Here is a 26,773-nt window from a genome sequence, read left to right as displayed (position 1 = left end):
GGAGAGACAGAGATAGAGACAGAGAGAGAGACAGAGACAGAGAGAGATAGAGACAGAGAGAGAAAGAGAAGGAGAGAGAAAGGGGGGGAAGGAGGGAGAGGGAGAGACAGAGACAGAGGGAGAGAGAAACAGAGAGAGGAGAGAGGAGAGAGCCAGAGCTGGTCCAGGAGGGTCAGTGACTGCAGCAGAAATGTACATAGACTTTTAAAGATACTTTTTGGGCTCCCTTTGAATTGGGTTTTATAACTCGGTGGAATTCACTTCATTTCATCAGGCTCAGGGACATAAAGTGTCCCGTAAGAAAGGCTCTTGGACAGGGAGTCTCCAGCAGACAGAAGGTGGAGAATTAACTTTACAGGTCGTGGGATTAAAAATGCTTTAGCCAGGATGAAGAGTGAGCGCCACCTGCTGGTTCTTTAGTTTCATTACAGAATTACAAGGTGATGGTGATGGTGCTTATGCCAATGACCTGAAGGAAAGGCTATCTGGCCAAGTGGGTAGAGAGCCCACACTGACATCACCGAAGACCCGGGTTCAAGACCTGTCTGTGACCCATTTGTGACACAGCTGTGTGACTCTGGGCAAGTCGTTAACCTCTCTGTGCCCCAGGTAATTCCAAGACTTAAGTTATAGAATAAACGTTGCTCTGTCTTGGCAGAAGGAATTTTCATACTTGGAAACTCTCTACACTATTGAAATCCCATGTTTGGAAGATATGAATACAGCTGTTGAATGTAAAGTTGGTTTCATTCAATTCCTTAAACTTAGACATTGGCTATGTCAGTAATATACTTAAAGGGCTGGTTTCAGATTCTGATGCTGCTGCACACTCCCTGTGGGACCGTAAGCAACTCATTTAGCTTCCCAGTTTGATTCCTCATCAGTAAAATGAGGGCTGAGGACAGCTGAGGTCCCTTCTAGTTCTAAATTTATATTTTCTGACCCAGGGCTGAAGACCTTTCTCATGCTCTGTAAACTGAGCATTTGTGAAGTATTTCTTTTGTCCTAAAGCTCTATTTTTTAAAACTCAATTTGATTCAATATTTGTTTATTGAGCGCTAGGTGCTGGGGATTCAAAGATGAAAAGTGAAATAGCCCTTGCCTTCAAGGAGCTTCCACTCTATTGGGAAAAACAACATGTGCACTGATAAGGAAATGAAAAATGTGCTCAAAGTAAGTTGGTATTTGTAATTTCACAGGCAAGGTTTGTCCTCCTGCCTCACTTTTCCATCCCAAAAGCCTTCTCTTCCTTCGAGGCTCAGCTCAGGTGTGGCAGATGGGGTCTGGGGATCACTAACAACCTGGGGAGGTCACAGAAAGTCTTCATTCAGAAAGTGACTCCAGTTGAGCCTTGAAGGAAGTTGGAAATGCCAAGGGACAAGGTGGGGTCAGGGTTAAAGGCGTGAGGGGCGACCTGAGCAAAGGCATGTAAATGGGAGATAGAGCATTGTATATATGGGGAAGAGGGAAGGAGTCACTTTGGCTAGAATGTAGCCTCAGAGAAGGGAAGAGATACACGATAAAATTGGAGAGCCAGGGATTTATGTAGTGGACTGGAGGCAAGGAAGGGCAGCTAGGTGGTGTAGTAGATACAGTGCCAGGAGTCAGAAAGATCTGAGTTCAAATCCAGCCTCAGACAGTTACTAGCTGTGGGCAAGTTTGTTTGTCTCAGTTTCCTCATCTGGAAAATGAACTGGAGAAGGAATCAGCAAATCATTCCAGTATTTTTTGCCAAGAAAATTCCCCCAAAGGGGATCACAAAGAGTCAGACATGACTGAGAAACAACTGAACAACAGTCCCTCTTGGGAGAGACTGGAGCCTTGGGTAGTGATAAGATGAGACCTGTGTGGGGAGAGATAGGAGGCAGGGAGATGGATCAGGAGGCCATGGAATAGTCCAAAGGAGAGGGGATGAAGGTCTGGCCTGGAGTGATGGTCCTGGGAGTGAGGAAGAGGAATGAATATTATGGTGGTTGAACCAGTAAGATTTGGGATCTGATGGGATAAGGAAGGCAAGGGGGAAAGAAGAATCCAGATGACTCTGAGATGGAGAACCTGGAAGATTGAAAGGCCGGAGCCAGTCGTAGATGGAGATTGGGGTTCAGGAAGATGGTTTAGCCTGGGAGTCAAGGTGATGGTTCCATTTGGGGCATAGTCTGCAAAATGTGTTTTCTAAGCTAAGTTGTTGTCTCTCACATATTGTGTTTGCTCTGATTTGTCTTTTTTTTTTCCAGCCAAAGACTAGGCTTATTAAAACATCAGTAGAGGGTGGGCATGACTCTAACAATCCCCCATGTTGACTAGACTCTTAAGAAATCTGAGCCTGATTTGTCTTTAAACTCAAAGTAAAGCATTCCTAAGGTCTTGTCCCCTGGGGATGATTTCATGTATATCACAGAATCTCAGAGTCAGCAGTGGTCAACAAGCCTGACTTTGAACACTTGAAGGGCTCTTATTATCTCCAGTTTATCCTCTCTCTGTCTTGTTTGTCCGCAGTTGTTTATAGGTGATCTCCCCCATTGAACTGGGAGCTCCTTGAAGGCAAAGACAGGGTTTTTTTGCCTTTCTTTTTATCTCTAGCATTTAGCACAATGCCCAGTACATAGTAGGCACCTAAATGTTTGTTGACTGAACTGTTGTATGGAAGTGGGGGTGGCCTTCTTCTGCTTGGACCTCATGGGCAGAATGAAGAAGTTCCAACGAAGCCAATTTAGGCTTGAAATAAAGAAAAAGTCCTAACCATGAGAGCTGTCCAGAAGTATAAAGGGCTGAGTGGGGGAGGTAGTGTGCTCCCCGTCACTGGGCATCTTTAAACGAAGGCCAGACAACCATTTGGTGGGGAGATCAGAGGAGTGAGGTGAGTTCAGGTGTGGCTTGGTCCACCTCACCCCTGACATCCTGACATTCTTTCTGTGCTTGGTCACTCAGCCCAGCCCTCAGGTCCTCAGGAATTCCGTCTCCCCTCACCCCACTGGCCTCCACATGAAGACCCCTGATGAAGGGGGACCATGTCTAGGGGTGGGCAGCTTGTTCCACTTTTGGATAGCTCTAGTGGGCAGGAAACCTTTCCTTCCATGGGGCTGAAATCTGCCTCTCTCCAACGTCTAGTGATTACCACCAGCTCTTGGCCTCTAGGGCCGAGCAGAACAAGGCTATGGACAAACACACTCAAGCTTGTCTGTTGTGTAAAGAATGTTGTTGTCAGAATGAAACCAGTGCTGTTCCTGTTTTGTGTGAATTCAGTGTTATTCATTGTGAAAGGCAGGATGGTCTAGTGGTTGGAGGGTTGGCCTCAAGTCAGAAAGAACTGGGTTCAAATCCTACCTCTGACACATAATGGTTGTGTGATGCTGGGCGAGTCAGAACCTCGTTGTCCTCTAGGTAACACCCTAAGATGCCAACGTTGCAGAGCGGGCGCTGACCTGCATTAGCAGAAGGAATTTCTTCAGCAGAGAGTTCCCTGTGCCAAGGCAATCATAAATCCAGGCTCTATCCCTCTGTCCGATCTGTTGCCTGATTGAGAGCATGGCGTCATTTGGCAAAATCTTCTAAGGTCCTCACATTTGCTTTGACTTTAGTCCTCTGTTCAATCCGTCAATAAAGAAACATCCATTGAGTGCCTACTATGTGCCAGACACTGTACTAGGCCCTGGGGATACAAGGCTAAAAATGAAACATCCCTGCCCTCCAGGAGCTTCCATTCTATCCGGGAGACAATATGCCTATAAATAAGGTTTTACAGACTAAATACATGGGAATAGTTTTGGGAGTAACTGCTCATTCTGAGCGTCAGGGTCAGTTTGTGTGTTGCAATTCAATCTGGGGTAAGTAGTGAAGACAGCACAGGAGACCTGGGTTTGAATCCTGGCTCTTCCCCCAATTAGATGTGTCGTTTTCACTCTCTAGGACTCAGTTTCTTTGTTTGTAAAATGAAGGGGTGGGACTCGATGGGCTCACAGTCCCTTTCCTGTCCATGATTTTATTCCAACATGGACAAAAAAAGGCATATGGCCTTGATTGCAAGATGATATGGAGGGAGATATGAACAGAGAGGGAAAAAAGATAATCCTTATCTTGTTAAGCATCTATGGGTATATATACCTATGTAAACAAACACAGAGAAATGAACTGCAAGGTAATAGTTTTATATGTACACACATACATATGTGTATGTATGCATATCTATATGTGCACACACATCTGTACATAGGAATATACATTTATGTGTGTCCATGCACATATGTAAATAAGCAAATGGAAATGAAATATAAGGTAATAGTTTTATATGTATTTACATATACATATATGCATATATGTATGCATGTATATATATGTATATGTGCATCTATTTAAATATATGTATATCTATGTATTGAAATACATTTATATAGCACTTACTATGGGGCAGCTAAGAGGCACAGTGGATAGTGCACCAGCAATGAAAACAGGAAAATCTGTCTTCACGAGGTCAAATCTGGCCTTAGACACTTACTAACTGTGTGACTGTGGGCAAGTCACTTGACTCCGTTTGCCTCAGTTTCCTCACCTATAAAATGAGCTGGGAAGGAAATGGCAAACTACTTCAATATTTTTGGCAAGAAAAGCCCAAGTGGGGCATGAAGAGTGGGACAGCACTGAACAGCAACAGTACTTACTAAGTGCTAAAAGCACTAAAAGCAGGGACAAAAACTTAAAAGTTAAGGCAGCCCCTGCCTTCAAGGAGCTTATATTCTACTTGGAGAAACAACAAACCTGGGGGTGGGGTGGGGGCCACCTAGGGCACCTTTGGTCTGAAAAGCTATAGGCATGATGGGTAGGGCCCTGGGGAGATGGATGGAGACCTGGGAGTAGAACCGATCATGATTTCAGAACTGGGAAGGGCAAGGGGTGGCCAGATAGGATGAGGGAATGAAGTGAAGCTTGGTTTTCTGGGAGAGACAGTCATGGCTGCAGAGAGTGAGATCCCCAGGGCAGAAGGCCTTCCCGGCAGGGTATGGGGTGGAGGTTGGGAACGGGGCAGCTGGAGGGGGGATTGTGGTGGGTAGTGTTCCAATTTCCTTGGGCTTCTCCTGAAAATCAGTCTTATTTTTAGATGTTTCATTATAAACATAATATTTAACAGCAATATAACCAGCTAAACTTGCTTTATAATTCTTTACATGTAAATATATTTATTTTAATACATAAAATGTCAGCACTTCTCTATTACTCCCTCTAAATCTCCATAGGATCTGGGTTCAAGTCCTGCCCCCATCACTTATTACCTGTGCCGTAGATCTAGAACTGAAAGGGACCTTAGAGGTTATCCCTCATTCTAAAGATGAGGGAAGTGAAGCCCAGGGAGGTGGTGACATGGTTGGTCCTTGGGAAAGTTGCTTCCTCTCTGGGGTTCGCTTTCCTTGTATGCCACACGAGAGGACTCAGTGACCTCCAAGGGCCCTTCCAACTCAGGATCGGGGTTCCTTGCTGCTTAGGCATTTCTTGTCCACTTGTCCTCTTTCCTCCTTCTTCCTTCCTTCTGGATCACTGGAGGTCTTGTGCACCACATTCTTTTGGACCTGTCTTCTTCCTTTCTTATACTTTCACAAACACTTTCCCAGATATCTTTGTGTTTGTTATATCTCTCAGTTTTATGGGTATGATAGTATTCCTTTACATGAATGTAGCACAATTTTTTTAGCCATTTCCCTGCTGTTAGACATTTAGGTTGTTTCTTTCATTTATTTATTTATTTATTCATTCATTCATTCATTCATTCACTTATCTATCTATCTATGTATCTACGTATCTATCTATTTATTTATTATTTTTTGCAATTAGATAATGCTGCTATAGTTTTTGAACAGACGGTCCCTTTGAAATTTTGACTAACATAACAACTTCAAGGACATAATTATTGGGCAGTGCCCTAGTCGTCTATTTACTTAGATTTAGGTTGGCTCGTTTTCTTCTAACATGTACCATGATCTTAAGTGTGTTTTCTCTCTCTTTTTTCCAGTTGCAAATGAGGCAGGAGACAAGGCTGCCAGACCCCTCGCTCGCTTCTCTCGTAAGTACAGTCTCACTGCTATAATTGCCCTCTTACTGGGAATCCTCATCCTATAGCTGCATGTCATGAGGGAGAGGGGGCAATGTTTTCCCTGTGCCAGGACAGAGACTGCCATCCTTGCATATCATGTTTTGACGTCTTTCTTTGGCTCACGAACCTGTGGGGACCTTGGGGGAGGTGGGCCCTAGAAGAGGCTTGGAAGCAAGGTTGTTGAATTGGAAGTTGCTAGGGCAGGGAAAGGAGACTCACTCATGATTGTACTCTTGGTTGGACTGTCTCCCCTTGACCTAACCCTTATGTAAGATCAGGACAGGCCCTTTCAATTTGCTTCACATTCAAGGATTCCTAGTAATGATTCTTTAGGAAACGGCCCAATCAGTAACAATGCCAAAATGTGTCTGATTAACAAATTCAGAGCTACTTAAAAAGGCTATTTTCCCTCAGGTGACTTGGAATGTTTTATGGACAATATTACCTTTTATGTTCCTTATGATGTGGCAAGTGGGTTTGAAGGATCTCTAAATTTAGACTATAGACAGAAAACCAGAATGGGGAGGAGAGATGATTTGCCTCAGGCGAGACTTAACTAGAAGTAAACATAGCTCCTTTACATTTTGATGCCTTTGGACAAAGACCCAGTCACTTCACCTTGGTTATACCTCTGCTCTTGTTTGGCTAATGTCTGCCTTCCCTGATCCACATGATTCATGAGTCATTTCCCCTTCTGCTTTCTCCTGCGATGGCCTTCCCTTCTGCCACTCCCTGTGAGAAGGCAAGGACCTCAGTATAATTGTGCTGAAGGATAATGAAGCAGTATAATATAGTAGAAAAGATTCTGGATCTGGAACCAGAGGATCTAGGAGTAAATTAGCTCTGTTTTTCTACCTGTGTGACCTTGGGTGCATCACTGAACTTCTCTGGGCTTCAGTTCCCTCATCTGTAAAGGGAGGGGGTTGGATTTGATGGTCTCTGAGATCTCTCCTAGCTCCAGATCTACAGATGGCGTACAGCCCACCTCCCTTCATAGGAGTAGGGAGCCAGTGGAACCCTGATGCTTTCTAGGTCAGTCTGCCTTTTCACTGGACTGGGACCCAATGGTTCCTCCTGAGTGAATGAAGAAAACAAGTTGTTATTCAGTTGTGTCCTATTATTCATGACTCTGTTTGAAGTTTTCTTGGCAAAGATACTGGAGTAGGTCACAATTTCTTTCTCCAGCTCATTTTACAGATGAAGAAACTGAGGCAAACAGGGTTAAAGTGACTTGCCCAGGGTCACACAGCTAGTGAGCTAGTCAGATGAGTCTTCCTGACTTCAGGCTCAGCGCTCCATCTACTGTAGCACCACCTAGTGGTCTACTTCATAGATTAAGCAGAGCTGGGTCCAGGGCACATTCCCATGGGATATGCAGGGTCTAAGGAAAAGAGAGAAATTGTTAGAGAATTTGGGGAAGGCTCCCAGCATTTTGGGTAGAACCTCAGGGTGAACTTATAGCATGGCCTGGAGGAAAGACACCCAGGATCTGCTGACCAAGGTGGGCTGAGACCTGGATCATTGGTGGGCACATCCACATGGATGAGATCACAGACCCACTGGGCAATTGAGTTTTAACTTGCAAGGCTTTCCAGTAGACTTTGTCAAAGGGCTTATTCTAACATGTGCCTTCCTCTCCTCTTCTCTCTCTTTCTGGTCTCACCATTTTTGGATTGCTTTCCCTGCAACTATTTTTACCCAAATTTGAAGAAAATGCATGATAACGAAGGAGACTTAATTGCTCCAAATTTTAAAAATTGTGTAATGAAGCCCTAGCTACCCACATTCGACATTATTCATTGGCCTCCCACCTGGAATCATTATTTCCAAAATGAGTCTTGCCTCCCCCAGTTCAGTAGGGATGACGAATATCTGTGAGAGCCCCATCCACGTTCCCATCCCCAGCCCCCTTCCTTCTGCAGAGTTCAACACCCTGTGCTGAAAAAGGTGCATCCAGCTGTTATCTCATTGTCCGATTCAGTCCAAAGCCACTGTTATCCACTTCAAGTCCACAGACATACAATGAGCATCAGCTGTGTGTCAGGCATTGTGCTAGGCATTGGGCATAAGGCTCAAAACAAAAACAGCCATGACATCAAGGCGCTTCCATTCTATTTGGGAGAAACAATGTGTTTACAGACAAGCAAATCCAAGTCAAGGGCGTCCCCAAAGTCTTAGTGCCATTTTTAGGCTATTGAGATTTAAAACAGCTCTAAGGCTTGTATAGAATAAATACAAAGTGGTTTTTTTTTGAGGGGAAAGGGCACTCACAATTGGGAAGAATGGGACTGGTCTCCTTCAAAAGGTGGCATCTGAGCTATGCTTTGAAGGATTTTAGGGATTGTGTAGGGCAGAGGTGGGAAGAGAAAGCTTTTAGGCATGGGGGACAGCTTATGTAAAAGCATGAAGGTGGGAGACTGAATGCTGTCTATGGAGAACAGCATGTATGCTAATTTGGTTGGAATGTGTTATCGTAGGATATCAGAGTTAGGAAGCCCTGGGTTTGAATCCAACTTTAGACAGATACTTACTAGCTGTGTGAACCTGGACAAGTCATTGTCCTCAGTCCTTGTCTCTGGTCCTCAGTTCCTCATCTGTAAAATGAGAGGGTCAGACTGGATGGCCTCTAAAATCTTTTCTATCTATGATCCAATGATCAACACCTACTTCCAGTAGTTCTACCTGGATGACCTGGTTCACCTTGCTGATTCTATTTCCTCATCTATAAAATGAGAGGGTTGGACTAGAGGATCCCTGAGGGTCCCTTCCAGCTCTGATTTGTGAGGCTGAAATGTCCCTTGGAAGAGGGGTTTCCATATATCAATAGGAAGTTTGCCACTCAGTTCAGAATGAGCTCCAACAGGTGCCTGCAAATTCACAGGGCTGTTTGGAAGAAAAAAGCTAAGAATGGGTAGAATGTGAATGAGGTCAGGAGAGAAGGCAAGAGACAAATCAAGATGAAAAAATGTAACTAGGAGCAAACTAAAAGTTGAGGGGAGAAGGGAGGGGAGGGAAAAAGCAACCTTGGAATTCAGTTCACTGAATTGGAATGGCATCCAGCTCTTAGTACAGTCATTGATACATAGTAAGTGCTTCACAAATGCTTTTTCTTTCATTCATCCTTTCATCCATTCATCCATTCATCCATTCATCCATCTGTCAACCATCCATCTATTCATTCATTCATCTATCCATTCATCTATCCATTCATCCATTCATGTATTTATGTAGCCATTCATTCATTCATCCATCTGTCTATCCATTCATTCATTCATTCATCTATCCATCCTTCCATCCATTCATCTATTCATCCATGCATCCATCCATCCATCCATTCATCTATCCATTTATTTATTCATCCATCCTTCCATCCATTCATCCATTCATTTGATGACAAGCTAGATCCTGGAAATTATTGGTGACACTGAGTCCTAGACAAGGACAGAGAGAGCTTCCTCCATGAAAGGAGTAGCTTTAATGTCACATTTCTTCCTGGTGCTTTTCTCAGTGTACCTCATTGGAAACAGCCTTCCTGGGGTCATTGGTGGCAGGGGTGGGGTAGTATAGTGCAGTGGGATAAACACCAGCCTTGGAATCAAAGGAGTTAGGTTCGAACCTCATCTCTGTTACTTCAATGGGCCTCAGTTTCCCTCTGTGTAAAATGAGAATGTAGAGTTTATGACCTCTAAGCTCCCTTCCAGACCTGAATCTGTGAGTGGGACTAGATTTGGATACTATTTTTCCTTAAGTCCTTGGTGACTAGATGTAGATTGTTGGGATGGATGGTTGCAGAAGATGTGGGTTCAGATCCTTATTCTCTGGCTTACAATCTGTATGACATTAGACAAGCTAATTATCCTCTTGAGTCTTAGTTTCTGTATCTCTAAAATGAGGCGGTTGGACCAGATGTCTGCTGAGGTCCCTTTCAGCTCTGGAGCTGGCTGCTACCTGATGGAGTGGCTGGCTAGAGCTCTGAACTTGGAGTTAAGGGCCTTGAATTTTAATTTAGCCCCTGATAGTTACTGTGGGCAGCTGGCTGGTACTGTGGATAGAGTGCAGGATGGAGTCAGGAAGATCTGAGCTCAAATCCAGCCTCAGACCCTAGCTGTGTGACGTTGGACAAGTCACTTCATCCTGTTTGCCTCAGTTTCCTCATCTGTAAAATGAGCTGGAGAAGGAATTTGCAAACCACTCCATGATCTTTGCCAACAAAACCCTAAACAGGGTCATGAAAAGTCCGACATGACTGAAAGGACTGAACAAGAAGTTACTGTGTGTGTGAGACCGGGGGCGAGTCACTTAACTGCAAAATGGGCATTGTAATGGTACAGTCTTCACATGGCTGTGGGCATGGAATGAGCAAACATACAAAAAGTGCTTTACAAAGCTCAGGGTGCTGTGTAGATGCTGCTCTTTAGGGCTGTATTTGGGCAAGTCACTTAACTCCTCTGTGCCTTAGTTTCTTTCTGGATGAGATGAGGAGGCCAGGCTGGTTTCTCTCTGAAGTCCCTTCTGTATACAAAGCTTTTCCCTCATGGACTGCATTGGATTCGTAATCACTCAGTCAGTAAACATGCCATGGGCCTGCCATGGGCCAGGTTCTGGGCTAAAGTCTGAAAATAGAAAGAAAGGTGCCAAACAGTCCTTGCCCTCAAAGAGCTCCCAGTCCAGTGAGGGTAACAACACATAAATAATTCTGTACAAACAAACTCTAAACAGGTTAGATAGGAAATAATCAATGCAGGGAAGGCACTAGAATGAAAAGGGATTGTGAAAGGCTTCCTATAGAAGGTGAGATTTTAGCAGGGACTTGAAGGAAGACAGGGAGGCCAGCAGGGGGAGAAGAGGAGGGAGAGAATTGTAGGCATGGAATGATGCTGTCAGACTTAGTATTTAGGAAGATCACTTTGGCAGCTGAGTGGAGGAGTCCCTGGAGTGGGGAGAGGCTTGGGGCAGGGAGACCAAACAGCAGGCTTAAAGGAACCTTATTTGACAGATGAGGAAACTGAGTCATAGGGAGGTAAGTGACTTGATCAAGGTCAAGCAGTTCATATCAAAAAGTCATAGCTGTAGAGCTGGAAGGGGGCATCTAGTTCAACCACTTCATTTTGCAGATATAGAGACTGGAATCACTCACATAGTCAATGGCAGGGGTAGCAGGCTCTTTCCACCATACCTCACTGTCTCTCCTTTGGAGGTTCAGCAGAAATCACAGTGTTTGTTATTAAAAAAAAACCAAACCAAAACAACAACAGATTTTTTTAGAGACTGGGGTGGGGGTGGGGGCAGGTGCATTCTGGACCTGTTTCCTTCATGTAGGGAACATCCAATGAGGAAATTCTACCAATGCCTATTGACAACTGTTCTGTAATTTGTAGTCTTAGAGAATTGGGGTGGGGTGGGGTGGAGGGAAGGGGGACTGCAGACTGCCATTGTAGGGAAAGCCCCAGGTCAGCCACAGCTTCTTTCCTCTCTCAGCTCCACTCCTGACTCTCCCAACTTTCTTTATCATGCCTGACCCTAGCCCAACCCACCATTTTTTTTAGCTCTCTTGTACATATTGTCTTCCATCCCCCATTAGAATGTAAGAGTCTAGAGGGCAGACCTGCCTTTCTTTCTGTCTGTATTTGTGTCCTCGGTGCTCAATGCCTCTTCCAGACCTCCCTAATTCCCCCCTCCCCCATCAGTCAGCAAACTCTCCTTTCCAGTTCATATTATCTGACTGTATTGTGTTATCTGCATTTTTGTCTCTGTCATCTGCCAACATTCTAGTCTGTCAAGATTCTTTTTACATCCTAACATTGTTGACCAATCAGTTAGCTAGTTCTCTCTGCTTTGTGTCCCCTGTAGACTGGATGAACGTGCCCGCCATTCTTTTTCTTTTTCTTTTTCTTTTTTTTTTTTTTGGTGAACCTATTGGGGTTAAGTGACTTGCTCAGGGTCACACAGCTAGTAAGTATTAAGTGTCTGAGGTCAGATTTGAGCTCAGATCCTCCTGACTCTAGGGCCAGTGCTCTATCCATTGCGCCACCTAGCTGCTCCTCCACCATTCTTTTATTCAAGTCACTGAAACAGCATAGGCACAGATCCCTGGGGCACTCCCCTGGAGACCTCTCATGTCAACATTGAACCATTGATGATCATTCTTTGGCTTTGGCCATCCAACCAGTTCCTGATCTCTCATCTGGTTCACCTCTCCATTAAAAAACAAACAAGCAAACAAAACACAACTCCCCCCCCCCCCAAAGAAAAGAGTACAGGATGAGAACAAGAATTTACTATCCTTCCTTCTTTCAAGTACCTTGACAGTCAATCCCTCAAAGCTCTCAACATTATGTTCCCTTCAGTCTGAATCCCTTCAGTGTGTGCTTGGCCTGGCTTTGCAGTTCTTCTGGTGGTTTTCCTTGGTCACATTTCTGCTTCCTGTAGCGTGTCAGGGATGGAGGTGTTAGTCCAGATTCCATCGTAACTAATAAGGAACAGAAATGCTGACAGATTGGCTTGATCTTTTGATCTGATTAGTTTCCTGCCAGTTTCATCTCTAACTGCTCTTGCCACGCTCCGGTCTAGCAGGGCCTCTCTCATGCTGGGCTTTCTGCAGCTCTTGGCTATTTAGCAAAGCAACCCTGCTCGTAATCTGCCATTGTTTTCCTTTGTTAACATTTGGAAAATGAGTTTATTTTTAAAACTAGTGCTGCCCTTGCCTCTCATCCGTCACTGTCAAGTAGGGAGGGCCAGTGTTTGCTGGCCAAGGTGGTTTCTGGCCTCTTTTGGCCTCCTCATTGTGGTAAGTGCATTGGTTCAGCTTCCCAACAATGGCTTAATTAGTGTGTGTAGATGGTCTAAAAAGGATGTGGTTATTATCCTCTAGAGCTGCCTTTTCCTTTTTTTTTCTTTTTTCTTTTAGGGAATTGGGGTTAAGTGACTTGCCCAGGGTCACACAGCTAGTAAGTGTCAAGTGTCTGAGGTCAGATTTGTACTCAGGTCCTCCTGATGCCAAGGCTGGAACTCTATCCACTGCGCCACCTAGCTGCTCTGGCCTTTTCCTTTTAAAAATAGATTTTTATTAATATCTTTTGCTTTTATATTACCTACATTTTCCCCAAATTCTTTCCCCTCTCACTCCCAGCCATCCTTTATGACAAAGATTTCTTTCTTTCTTTTTTTTTTTCTTTTGAGGAGGAAGAGAAAAAAAATCAGCAAAACCAATCAACATATTGGGGAAAAAAAATCCAACATTAATAGTAATAGCTAGCATTTATTTAACATTTTTAAGGTTTGCAAAGTGTTTTACAAATATTGTCTCATTTTATCCTCAACAACATTGTGAGGTAGGTGCTATTATTATCTTCATTTTATAGATAAAGAAACTGAGGCAGATGGCAGTTAAGTGATGGAGTTTAAGTGACGTGCCTAGGGTTACACAGATAGGAAGTGTCTGACTCCCATCCATTGTATCTCCTCGCTAACATTTTACAAGCCATGTTTGTGCCTGTGAGCTCCCTGGGTTGCCCCCTTCCAACATCTGCAAAGGAATGGGGGGAGAGATGTCTCATGTTTTTTCTTTAGGGTTAAGCTTAGTCTTGGTAATTTCTCGTCATTAAGTTGTTCTTTCCATAAAATTTTAGTCATTATGTAAATTGTTTTCCTGGCTCTGTTTCCTTCACTCTGAATTATTCCACATCAATCTTCTGTGTTTCTCTGAAATCTTATCCATCATTTCTTACAGCATAGTCATATCTCATTACATTCATGAACCACAACTTATTTAGCCATTTCCCAATTGACAGGCATCCTCTTTGTTTCCAGTTCTTTGTGACCACAAAAGTGCTGCCTAGCAAAGCAGTAATTGCAATACCTGTGCCACAGGGTCGTTTTGAGGAAAGCCCTTTGCACACCTAAAGCCCCATACAAATGTGAGTGATTGTGGTCACTGCCCCAATACCATAACTTGCAATGGTAGAGATAATTTATCCAGGAAGAGTTCCCAGGACCAATAAAACCACAGGTCTAGTCCAAAAAAGAGACAGTGTTGATTCCTCTCAGCTTTCTATCCAGTGCTTTGCTCCATTACAAAAGTTGGCTGAATTGTCCAATCATGCTGTGCGTATCTTCATCAAAGACATTGATGTTTACTAGTGCCTACTTTGCCTTTCTGCTCGAAGGCTTTTGGTTCATTTTCTTTGGGTTTGAATGAGATCCTTGGAAAAGCAAAGTATCCAGGCAGGGTGTCTGATATATGTCTTATTATAGACTTGCCTAGGTGAGCCATGAATTGTGTGGAACTCAGCACTGGCAATCACACACCCAAAGTGAACCTCTATGATTTCTCTGTGTGCCTGGTTCCTTAGAACAAAGATAATACTGGGTTGTGAGCAAAAGAATAGTTTAAGGACCACTATTTTCAAACCTCTTTGTGGTAGTTGGATAGTAATATTATAGATTTAGGGCTAGAAGGCACTTTGGAAGTCAGTCCATCAGTCAGTCAGTCAATAAACATCAATTACATGTCTATTATGTGCCAGGCACTTTGTTAAGTGCTGGGGATACAAAGAAAGGTAAAAGGTTGTCATTGCCCAACAGGCAAACATCTATGTACCAAAGATCTGTAGACAGGACAAGTTTATAATCAACCAAGGGGACGCATTAGGATAAGGGGGATCAAGAAAGGTCTCCAGTAGGAAGTGGGATTTTAGCTGGGACTTGAGGAAAGTCAGGGAAGCCAGGAAGTAGAGATGTGGAGTAGTCCGACCTCAATTTACACAAGAGGAAAGGGAGGCTCCCAGATCTGAAGTGGCTTGTGCAAGGTTGTACAGCTAATAGATATCAGAGGCAGGATGTGAATCCAGGTTTTCCTGACTCCAAGTCCAGCATTGCCTTTACTACAAACAGACTTAGATTCTTAGGAGCAGATGGGAGCACCTCAGGGCATATTCCTGGTACACAATACTATTTTCTTTTGTGAAAAGTAGATTAATTAATTTTCTAAATTTTTATTATCTCTTCCTCTCACCTCTTTACACCAGTTGAATGGTAAGAAAAGAAAAATCAAACCTTTCCAGCAAATGTGCAGAGTCCAGCAAAACAGATTCTCCCCGGCACATTTTAAGTTCACACCTATCTGGCAGGAGATGGGCATCAGTCTTCATCTCTGATCCTCTGGTTCCCTGGTTTATAAATCACGTGACTTTCTTAAAGAAAGAACAACATATGTTAAATGCAGGGCATCATAATAATCTTGAAGGGAAAAAGAGACCGGCCAGCTTCATGGACTGTCCACCAAGAGTGTAATGCCATAATATTACCACCAGGTGGCAGAAACAGCCTGCCTGTCAATGCCCTGCTCGTCAGGAGAAGCCTCCAGCCCAGACAGCCTGTTTAAAGAGAGCAGCTCCTGTTCCTTAAATGGGGCTTGTTTTCAGTGAGTTTTCTCATATGTCTGGGAAGGTCTGCGGAGTCTTAAGTTAACCCAACACTTGGCCTGACATCTCCATTTGGGAAGTTATGGTTCGCCGTGAGTAGGAGGTATATTAAATACGATATTAAATCAAATCATTATTAAATATCACATACAAATTACATGCAATATAAATATAATCATAATATGTAAAATTTTATTACATGTAATAGATTTACAATGTATTATATATTATTGCATATAATATAACAATATATAATTAATGTTATATATTATTAGATTGTAATATAGATTATATATCATTATAATAGATTATGATAATTGTATTATATTTCACATATGATACATACATTATAAACAACATATTTTATCATATAACGTTATTTCTTGTGCTGGGAGCTCTGTTGAAGGAATGAAGGAATGGGGGCAGCTAGGTGGCACGGTGGATAGAGCACTGGCCCTGAAGTCAGGAGAACCTGAGTTCAAATCCGGCCTCAGACCAAACACTTGACACTTACTAGCTGTGTGACCCTGGGCAAGTCACTTAACCCCAATTGCCTAAAAAAAACAAAAAGAAAGAAACAAAGGAATGAAAAAAAACATTTATTAAGCATTTAAGAAATAAGAAAATAAGGTAACAATTTAGCTTCTCTTCAAATTTTATGGGCTTCTCCCTCCTCCAAACTTCAAGGATTTGGGACCTAACATGCAACAGTAAAACTGAAGGTAGATGTGTAGGGATGTCTTGGCCAGTTTCTGTGTAGGTGGAAAAATGGGTTATTCCTGGGCCCAGAGGCAGAAGTGTGTGTGTGTGTGTGTGTGTGTGTGTGTGTGTGTGTGTGTGTGTGTGTATGCTGGAAATCCTCTGAGCTGCTCCTGCAGGTGACCTGGAGGCTGACTAATCATACCTGAATCAGTCAATCAGCAAGCCTTTATAACTCGCTGCTGTGGGTCAGGCCCTGTGCTCAGAACTGGGGGATACAAGGACAAATTGAGACAGTTTCTGCCCTCAAGGATTTTATGCTTTATTGGATGAGACAGACACACATGTAAATATATGCCAAGTCTGTAAAATAAATACAAATAACTTTCTTAGGGAGGCCCTAGCAGATGGCATCAGAAAAAGCTGCTGTGGGAACGGGGCATTTGAGCTGAGCTTTGGAGGAAAGTAGGATTCTAAGGCATGGAGGTGAGAAGAGAGGACGTTCTAGGCATGGGGCACAGCCTCTGCAAAGACACAGAGCAGGGAGATGGCATGCTGAGTGTGAGGAAGGGGGATGGGCTAGTTTGTCTGTACCACAGAGTGTACAGAAGGGGGTGATGGATACCAAGATTGGAAAGGTAAGTTGAAGTAAGTATGTGGAGGGTTTTGAAAGCCAAATAAAGCAGTTTGCATGTGATCCTAGAAGTAGTAGAGAAGGGAAGGGAATATGCATTTATATAGTGCCTACTATGTGCCGAGTGTTTTATAAATATGATCTAATTCGATCTTCACAACAACCCTGTGAGGCTCATTTTTATAGCTGAGGAAACTGAGGCAGAGGTTAAATGACCTGTCCAGGGTCACACAAATGTTCGAAGCTGACTTCTTGACTCTAGGCGCCAGGCTCTATCCATGGTGCTGCCAGTTGCCTCTTGGTAAATAGCCACTAGAGTTTATTGAACAGTGGTCAGACCTGGGCTTACGGAAGGGTGTGTGGTTGGAAGGTGGAAAGACTTGAGGCCAAATTTGAAAAGGACTTTGGGGAGCACCAGAGGAAGTGACCACAATGGTGAAGGACCTTGGGTCTGTGGGGAGACTGGGGGGACATGCTGACTGTCCTGTGGAGGAGGGATTGGACTGGTTCTGTGTGGACCTGAGAAGGCAGAACCAGGAGAGATGGGGGGGTAGGAAAGGCCAGTTTGCTCAAAAGGTTGGCACCAAGTGAAACAGAGGAAAGTGGGGGCTGGGTGATCATCTGCTGTTGTGTGACAGTGAGGACTCCCTCTGGGTAGACAGGCTGGACTAGGTGGTCCCTGTGGGCCATTCCCATTCTTCAATTCTGTGATACTGAGGAAGGGGGATCAAATAGGAGGCCATTGCAATAATCTCAGTGATAGAGTTTGGGCTAGAGCAGGGTGTGTGTGTGTGTGTGTGTGTGTGTGTGTGTGTATGTGTGTGTGTGTATGTGTGTGTGTGTGAGTGTGTGTGTGTGTGTGAGATAGAGAGAGAGAGACAGGGAGACAGAGAGAGACAGAGAGAGACAAAGAGAGAGACACAGAGAGAGAGAGACAGAGACAGAGAAAGAGCCAGAGAGAAGAAGACAGAGAGAGAAAAAAAGAGAAAGAGATAAGAAGAGAGAGAAAGCAAAAGACACAGAGACAGTCAGATATATTAGAATTTGTTTGTTTTCGATGGGGAAAGCTTCCTTCATTACCGCAAATTGTAACCTAGCTCTAACACTTCTATCTATGTGATCCTGGGCAGGTCACTTGCTCTCTGTGCCTCAGTTTTCTCATCTGTAAAATGAGGGGGTTAGCCAAGATGGCTTTAAGGCCCTTTTCCAGTTCTATCCTTATGGCTGCAGAAGGTAAATTCTAGGGAATTGCTCAAGGACCAGAGTAGTTCCGTCATTCATTTTTACATGGCTGTCATGAATATCAGAGGGAAGATTTGCACCCAGGTCCTCTCACTCCAAGCCTAGCTCTCTAGGCACTATGCTGGGCTTCCATTGCATCGATACAGAAATGGCAATGTGGTGCAGTGGTAAGAGCTCTGGCTTTGGATCCAGAGGACCTGGGTTCAGATCCCACTTCTGGTGTGTGACTGTGGACAAGTGTTCTCAGTTTCCTCCTCTCTGATATGGGAGGGTCACCCTTGATGGCCTCTGAGACCCCTTTCAGCTTTCCATCTATGATTCTCTGATTCTGTGACACATTATTTATTCAGTCTGCACAAACAATTTTCTTATTAGACACAAATGAAGCATTGATAATGTGAACCTGTCACAGCAAGACCTATTATTCACGCTGCCTACTTTGTGGGAGCTAAATAAAAATGAAATTGATAATACTTGGTGCACAGAGGGATTCCCAAGACCCTTGAAATAACTGTAGCCCCTGGGGTCCAAGGCCCACAGCCTTGGAAACCCTGCTTATTTTTTGGGGGGGGTAGCACTGATAGCTGGTCCTTAAGCAGTCAACACACTCACTAGTCTGTGTTAGGGAGGCCCCTGAGAGTGGTGGTCCTGAAGCCTCTGACTGTTTCATCAGTTCTTGTCCCAGGTCATAGAAACGGAGCATTAGAGCTGGATGGGACATGAGAAACCATTTAGTCTAGGCCATTCATTTTATAGATGAGGAAACTGAGGCCCTAGGAGGTTAAGGGACTTGCCTGTGGTCACGTAAAGTAGGCAGGAAAAGGCAACACAGGAGACAAAATGCAAAGGGCCAGTTATTAATTTTCAGCTAATAATCTTAATATGAGGGGTTTTATATCTTTTGTAAAAAAAAGTTCATTTTAATAATAATAATAACTGACATTTATATAGTGCTTTGAGGTTTATGAAGCCCTTTACAAATCTCATCTCATTTGATCCTCATAACAACCCTAGGAGGTAGGTGCAATTATTATTCCCATTTTACAGATGAGGAAACTGAGGTAGACAGAGACTAAGTGACTTGCCCAGGATCACACAGCTAGTGTTTGAGGCTGGAATCAAACTCAGGTCTTCCTGAGTCCAGGTCCAGTACTCTGTCTACCGCCCCACCTCGTTGCCTAATAATGGTGTTTTGAGTTTCTTTTCTTTTTTTTTTTTTGGAGAGAGGGGGTTGGATCTGTGATTTCTTCTTTTTACAAAAATATTAAACTTTTGTTTTTATATCACCTTTAAATCCCAATATGTCCCTCCTCCTCTCCCTTTCAAAGAACCATTCTTTATAACAAAGAAGTCAGGACTGGGAGAAGCAATTAAGCAAACTGCAGTGTTCCACACCCATCGTCTCCCACCTCATCGAGGAGGAAGGAAGGAAGGTGTATCTTCATATCTTTTCTTTGGTCCCAAGCTGGGTCATTATAATTTCACAGTATTCAGTTTGCATTTTTCAGACCTGTAATTTCATCACAAGGCACTAGGTGGAGCAGTAGGGGAATTGCTGGTTCACAAATCCCCTTTTCTGATGCAGATCACCATCTTGGCTCTAATTTACAGACTTGCTAGGGAGCACAGAGTTAAGTGACTTGTTAGTTGTCACACAGCCCTATCAGGGTCCGCTTTTGAATTTAGGTCTTCAAGCGTCCAAGGCTGGACCTCTGAGCCCACATATCCACTCTGCTACATTTTCTCTTTGAGTTCCATTGATACCAGCATCTTAATTTCAGGGCTCTGTATGGTCTCCAAAAGTTTTAATAAAAAGTGGTCCCACTGACAATGGGAAATGGCTGAGAAAGAGCAATGGATGGGGTGTGGGAGCTGGTCCCCCCATCTGCTAGTACCTTCCCTCTGAGGTTAGCTCCCACTTACCTTCTGTATATGTTGTATGTACATTATTGTTTGCATGCTGTCTCTTCCATTAGTCTGTGAGCTCCTGGAGGGCAGGGGCTGTTTTTGTCTTTCTTTGTATCCCCTGAACTTAGTACAGAGCCTGGCACATAGTAGGTGCTTAATAAATGTTTGATAATGATGATGGGTTCAGATACCACTTTAGACACTTATTAGCTGTGTAGCCTTGGGGAAGTCACTTAGCCTTTCTGCGCTTCCGTTTTCTCATCTGCAAAATGACTGGGTTGGACTTGGTGACTCCCAAGGTGCCTCTAAATCTATGATTTTATAATAGTAATAGCTAGCATTTATATAGTGCCTACTATGTTCCAGGCACTGTGCTAAATACTTTAGAGATAATATCTCATTTGGCCCTCACAACAAACCTGGGTGGTAGGAGCTTTTATTATCTCCATTTTACAGTTGAGGAAACTAAGGCAAACAGAGGTTAAGTGACCTGCCCAATATCACATAGCTAGTAAATGAGGCTGGATTTGAACTTAGGTCTTCCCAAATCCAGGCCCAGTGTTCTATCCACTGCGCAACCTGTCCTTACAAGGATGATATTCTAATCTTAAGATATGAGTGTAATGAAATATTATGGTGACATAAGAAATAATGAATATTGAGGATTTCATAGTTACACGGGAAGACTTGTATGAACTAACACAGGGGGAAGAAAGCAGAACCAGGAGGAAATGATACACAGTGACTTCAGTAATGGAGATGAAAAGAACACTGAAGGACAACTGACCTTTGACTAAATGTGATGACCAGCCACAGTTCTGGGGGGCACATGATGAAACATGCATCTGTACTCTGTGTAGAGAGGTGGTGGACCTCAAGTATGGAATGCTGCATACACTGTCCTATGAAGTCTCTCTATTAGTTGGTTTTACTTAACTCTTATTCTTTGCTATTAGAGAGGATTCTGTTGGGAGGAGGGAAGGGCATATTAGAAAATTACGGTGGTTTAAAATCAAGAGGCCTCAGTTTCCTCATCTGTAAAATGAGTGAATAAAACTTTAGAACAAAAACAATTGAATAATAAAAAAACACACAATATTTCTGTTTGAAGATCTAACGTATTCCCTAAAATGACAACTCTTGGTAGGCTTCTGATTGTCCAGTGTTTCTGGCCAATGGTGCCACTCCATAATGGAAAAGTATAGATGGGTTTCCCCAAAGCTTTCCAGGTTACTAGCCAGAATTTTGAGGGTGGCAGGTCATTACCGTTTACTTTCTCACCTTTCAAAAAGTACAAAAAAGACTTTTTTTTAGGAATCAGTGAGACAAGGCCCTGAGGGCCTGGATATCAAAAGAAGCTTATCACCTTAAATTCATTGGCTCTTAGAGCTGGAGAGAGGTTAAGAATCATTTAGCCACAACCCATTGAAGGAATTGAGGCCCGATGGGATTAAATGGCTTTGTCTGGGTTATACAGAAGACTGGGCACATTTAGACGGAGTACACTTTGAGGGATGACTTGATGAAACTTGGGTCATTGGCTCTGAAGTCAGAGAACCTGGCTTCAGATTTTGCTTTTGATACTCGGTACCTGTGTGACCTTGAACAAATCACTTAATTGTCTGGGTTTTAGTTTCCTCAGCTGTAAAATGAGGGGCTAGAGCAGATGGCCTTTGAGGTCACTTTCAGCTCTGTCTGTGATCCTGTGGATACATTTTGGGGGTGAGGGCTATGAATTGAGCTTTCTGGGGACACGAACTCAGGACATTTTTTCAGATCATGACTAAGGATATTTTCTCTGTTACAAACTAGCAGTACACATGACTCAGCATGTTCAGAGGTAATGACTTGGCATTTTACAACAGGAATACATCAGCCCAGTAAGCATGCCTTTGATCATTTCCTCCATCAGCTTTTAAAAATGGAAAATTCCTTGTTTATCAGGATTATATTCTTTCATGACTTAAATTCCCAAGTGTTGGGAAGGCAGCTTATTGAGTGACTGATTTTTTTTTTTTTATCTTTGCCCTTTCTCTGGATCCAAGGGTCCAAATCACAGAGCTTCTTGTGGAATTCTCTTATCGACGGACTCACTGGGAATGTCAAGGAAAAGCCAAAGCCAACGATCGTTCGTGATCCTCGGGCACCAGAAGAAATCTTAGCTGATGAGCTCCCCCAGTTGGACAGCCCCGAGGCCTTAGTGAAGACATCATTCAGGTTTGGTGGATTGTGGAACTTTTCTTCTCTGATTGGTTGATGGCGGTACTATTCTTACTCAGATGAGCAAATCATTTTTTCCTAAGTTCATCTTTTTGTATTAACTGAACATTGGTTTGCAATGAAAGTTTATGATCAATAGCAGTCTGATGCCTGGCTTGATTTTCTTAGGTTTTGTGAAAATATCACTGGCATTTAAATGGTTGATGGCATTGGGTATTGGTATTTAGTTGGTTTGGTTATTTAGAGATTACATTTAATTAGTCATGATATTGGTATTAACTTGGTGTTGCTATTTTCTTGGCATTGTTTTTTAAATGATGGTTGTATTTGATTGGTGTAGACATTTAATTAGCAGTTGTAATTAATTGAGAGATAGCATGGTGGAGCTGATGGACAGAAACTAGAATCGAGAGACCTGGCTTCAGGTTCTGGAGTGACCTGGGGCAAGTTCCAGGCAAATCTGTACGATTATATTTGCAGAATGGTTGTTGATATGCACAGATAAAATGCATTTCCTTTTCTGGGAATCTTCCTATGCTTCCTGTGAACCAAAAAAAAAAAAAAAAAGGTTTGTATTGGTATTTAGTTGCTGTTGGTACTTAACTGACGGTTGTATGTAATCAGTGTTGTCATTTAACAAGGTTGTATTTAATTGGTATTGGTATTAAACTGATGGTGGTGTTTAATCAGTTTTAGTATTTGACTGGTAGTGGCATTTAGCATTGGTACTTAGGGTTGGCATTTGATTGACGTGATTTTTCTCTTTGGTGTTTGATTGGCTTTGATGTTTGATTGGTAATAGTATTTAAACTGGGGTTGTTATCGAATGCTACAGAAAAGGGTTTACTTGAGCAGCCAATCTGAATTGGCTGAATGAGTTTTTTGGTTGCAAAGGTAGATGATATACTCATTCTATATAGAGGAAAAGTGTGCCTTTACCCTTTACTCTATCCTTTATACTTTATCCTTTACTCTACCCTTGTACCTTTAAAAGGAATGCTTCTAGGATCAAACAAGTAATATGAGCAGAATTTCCTGCTTAAATTCAAATGTGAATCTTCCTACTTTGTTTGGCAAAATTAAACATATATTTTTAGTTTTCTGCCTTCTTTCCCTTTCCTATTTATCCTTTGATTAAATAAAAACTAACCTTAGGGTATTTTACTTAGCTGGAACATGTAAAATGAAATGTTTGTCTTGGCCTCTGTGGACCAATGTTTGTTTCCCTACAGTACTTATCACTGTTCTTATCTGTTCTTAACTCTGTCTGAGAACTCTCAATACAGGATTCCTTGCTACCTCTATTCTATCAGCCTAGATTTATTATGATGTTCTGAGTGTGTTGTGGTAGATTGGCTTCCACATATTTTATGTCTTTTTTTAGTTATTTTGGATGGAATTTCCCTTCATATTATACCCTCCAAGTTTTTGTTATTGCTTTACAGAAATGCTAACCATTTTTTGTGGGTTGTTCAGCTACTTTACAGAAGCTATTCATCATTTTAAGTAAGTGATTTGATGGTTTTCTAGAGGTGGTCTAAATGAGCCATCATGTTATCTATAAATAGAGGTAATTTAGATTTCTTTGCTGATGTTTTTGCCTTTAATTTCTTTCTTTTGTCTTATTTGCTATTTCTACAACTTCTAGAACTATGTCAAATAATAGAGGTGGGGATTGGGTATCTTTATTTTACCTCTGTCTTTATTGGGGAAGCTTTTAGGATTTCTCCATTGGAATAGTGTTAGCATTTGGTTATACACGTTTCTTTATTACATAAAAGATGATCCTTTTGTGCTCATGCTTTTTTTTAAACCATAAATGAATATTGTATTCCATGAAAGGCTTTTCTATGTCTAATTTGATATAATCCTGTGGTTTTGTTTTGTTTTTAATATGATTAATAATGCGAATTGTCTTCCTAATGTTGAATCCTTATATCCTTTATATAAACATAACTTAATCACAGTGAATAATTTCATAATATATTGTAGTAATCTTTTTCCTGGGCTTTTATTAAAAACTTTTGCCCTAATATTAATCAGTGATATTGGTCTATAATGCTCCTCCTTTATCTTTTCCTGGTTTAGTATTAGGACCATATTTGTCTCATAGAAGGAATTTGATAGAGTGCTTTCTTTCTCAATTTTGGGAACAATTTTTGTTATATAAGTATTAATTGCCTTTTAAAAATTTGAGAGAATTCACTTTTAAATACCCCAAAGTTGAACAGGAATCTTTTTTGCAAGTAAAATCTCAGAACAATTTCAAAAAAAATGTTTTGGCCCACTTCATTTATTTATTAGGATTTTTTTTATCTCATCTTAGTAAACATCAAATAAAATGAGCATTTCTGGTGTACATAGTGAAATGTAGTAAAATAAAGATTACATGTGAAAGTAAATATTGGATACAGCTTATTTTTCTTTTAAAATATATAATAAAATTGACATGTAACTTTTAAAGCTTTCATGTTTATCTATTCTGGCCTAATTTCTGTTCTTTTCTGACTATTGAAAAGTTCTTAAATTAAATCTTTGCTTTCTTTTTTTTCTTGTTCTTTTTTTGGGCTACTTAGCCCCAGCCCCATTGTCCCTCTCACTACTCTCCCCTCTCCCTGCAATATGGAAAAAAAGCAAACTCTTGTAAAAAACTTGAATAATCAAGCAAAATAAAAAGTATTTCCACATTGCTCACATCTGAAAATGTCTCATTCTGCACCTTAAGTTCATTATCTCTTTGCCAGCAGGTGAGTAATCTGCTTTATCATCAGTCCTCTGGAATTGTGCTTAGTTTTTGCATTGATCAGAGTTGTGAAGTCTTTCAAAGTTGTTTTTCTTTACAACGTTGGTGTTATTGTACACATTGTTCTTCTGGTTCTGCTCACTTCATTTTGCATCAATTCATATAACTCCTACCAAATTTTTCTGAAGTTATTCTTTTTGTAATTTCTTATGGTACAATATTATACCATTACCCTCATAATTTTTTCAATTGATAGACACCCTTTTGTTTCTAATTCTTTGCTACTACAAAAAGAGCTGCTCTGAATATTTTTTAATATATGGGTTTGTTTGTTCTTTTTTTTTGATCTGTCTGTCATGCAGATCTGTTAATAGTATCACTTGGTAAAAAGGTGTATATAGTTTAATGGGTATATAATTTTGAAATTTATTTTCGGAATGACTGGACCAATTATCAGATCTACCAATAGAACATTAGCGTGCCTGTCTTTCCCCAGCCCCTCCAAAACTGTCATTTTCCCTTTTTGTTATCTCTGCCAATTTGATAGATATTAAGTGGAACCTCAGAGTTGATTTAGTTTGCATATCTCTAATTATTGGTGCTTTGGAGCATTATATAATGTGATTATTGATAACATAGACTTATTCCTTATTGAAAACTGCCTGTTCATATCTTTGGCTATTTATCCATTGGGAAATGGCTCTTTTTCTTATAAGTTTGAATCAGTTTCCTATAGAGCTTGGATATGAGGTCTTTATCAGAGAAACTTGCTCCAAATATTTTTCCCAGTTACTTGTTTCCTTTCTAATTTTAGCTGCGTTGGTTTTGTTTGTGTGAAAACTTTTATATTTTCTATAATCAAAATAGTCCCTTTTATCCTCTGTGGTCCTGTCTGTCCCTTGTTTGGTCATGTACTTCTCCCTAGCTTTGCCTTTTGGGCCATGGTGTAAGACTTTTGTCTTCCATATCTACAAGGAAGGGGTGGTGGATTGTTTAAGATCACACAGGTAGTAGTCTCTTCATATGTAAAACAAGTGAGTTGTACTAAGTGATCCACAAATTCCCCCTTTCCTCTAAAATTATGTGATTCTAGGGAGGTATTTTAGGTTAAATAATGACACAGAAAGGGTTGTGACTTCTGAAAGTTACCTGTAACACTCTTATCCAGTTCTCTGTGTTTACATGAAGTCCTTGGTCTAGTACTGAGTTCCTCTAAGGTCTATTTTTGTATCCCCATCACCTTGCCCAGTGCCTGGCACATGGTAAGTACATAATAAGTTTGTTGTATTGTATGACTTCTATGGCCTTCTCCTAGCTCAATCTTCTTATTCTATAGAATAGAATTGTTGAACCTTAATTTCAGTGAAATGATACAGGAGAGGCTGGTTAATATCCTGACACTCAGAATTTACCACTAGAGGACTTAAGAGAACAATGCATAGTCTCCCTGAGCTTTTTCTAGATGAAAGCTGGGAGTGTGTGTGTGTGTGTGTGTGTGTGTGTGTGTGTGTGTATTGGTGGTGGTGATGTACAAACATACAAATGGAAAAGAGCCTTCATTTCCAGCCTCAGCAGGGTACTGCCCACTGGGAACCTTGCCAACTAGGTATTAATGCTTCCAAGTCTGTGGCCAAGTTGGGGAGTGCCGTGGGAGTGGTCACTGGGTAGATTCATTTGGAGATGACCATCTGGTCCTGTTTTGGATGCATCATTTTCTATATTTAGCTGGCTAAAACTTGTTTTCATTTTTTCTTTAACCAATCAAGCATATGGTTCATGTGTTAGGGCAAAGGGCACATTCTCTGGTTGCTTTGAAGCCCTTTGGA

At 41.8% G+C, this 26,773-nt stretch overlaps 1 protein-coding gene across 1 annotated transcript in view; it reads left to right on the top strand.

Annotated features, from left to right (window-relative positions):
* The window catches only part of PDE1C (phosphodiesterase 1C), a 446,524-nt gene that overhangs the window by 72,595 nt on the left and 347,156 nt on the right, over window positions 1-26,773 (top strand). Inside the window, exons 2-3 of the mRNA XM_027840217.1 lie at window positions 5,999-6,049; window positions 22,030-22,201. Coding sequence (XP_027696018.1) covers window positions 5,999-6,049; window positions 22,030-22,201 — 223 coding nt within the window. The remainder of the gene's footprint in view (window positions 1-5,998; window positions 6,050-22,029; window positions 22,202-26,773) is intronic.

Source organism: Vombatus ursinus, unplaced genomic scaffold (genome assembly GCF_900497805.2).
Source record: "Vombatus ursinus unplaced genomic scaffold, bare-nosed wombat genome assembly UNPS02014840.1, whole genome shotgun sequence".
Taxonomy (NCBI): Eukaryota; Metazoa; Chordata; class Mammalia; order Diprotodontia; family Vombatidae; genus Vombatus; species Vombatus ursinus.
The sequence above is the reverse complement of the archived record's forward strand: the minus strand, read 5'-3'. Positions and strand labels throughout refer to the sequence as shown.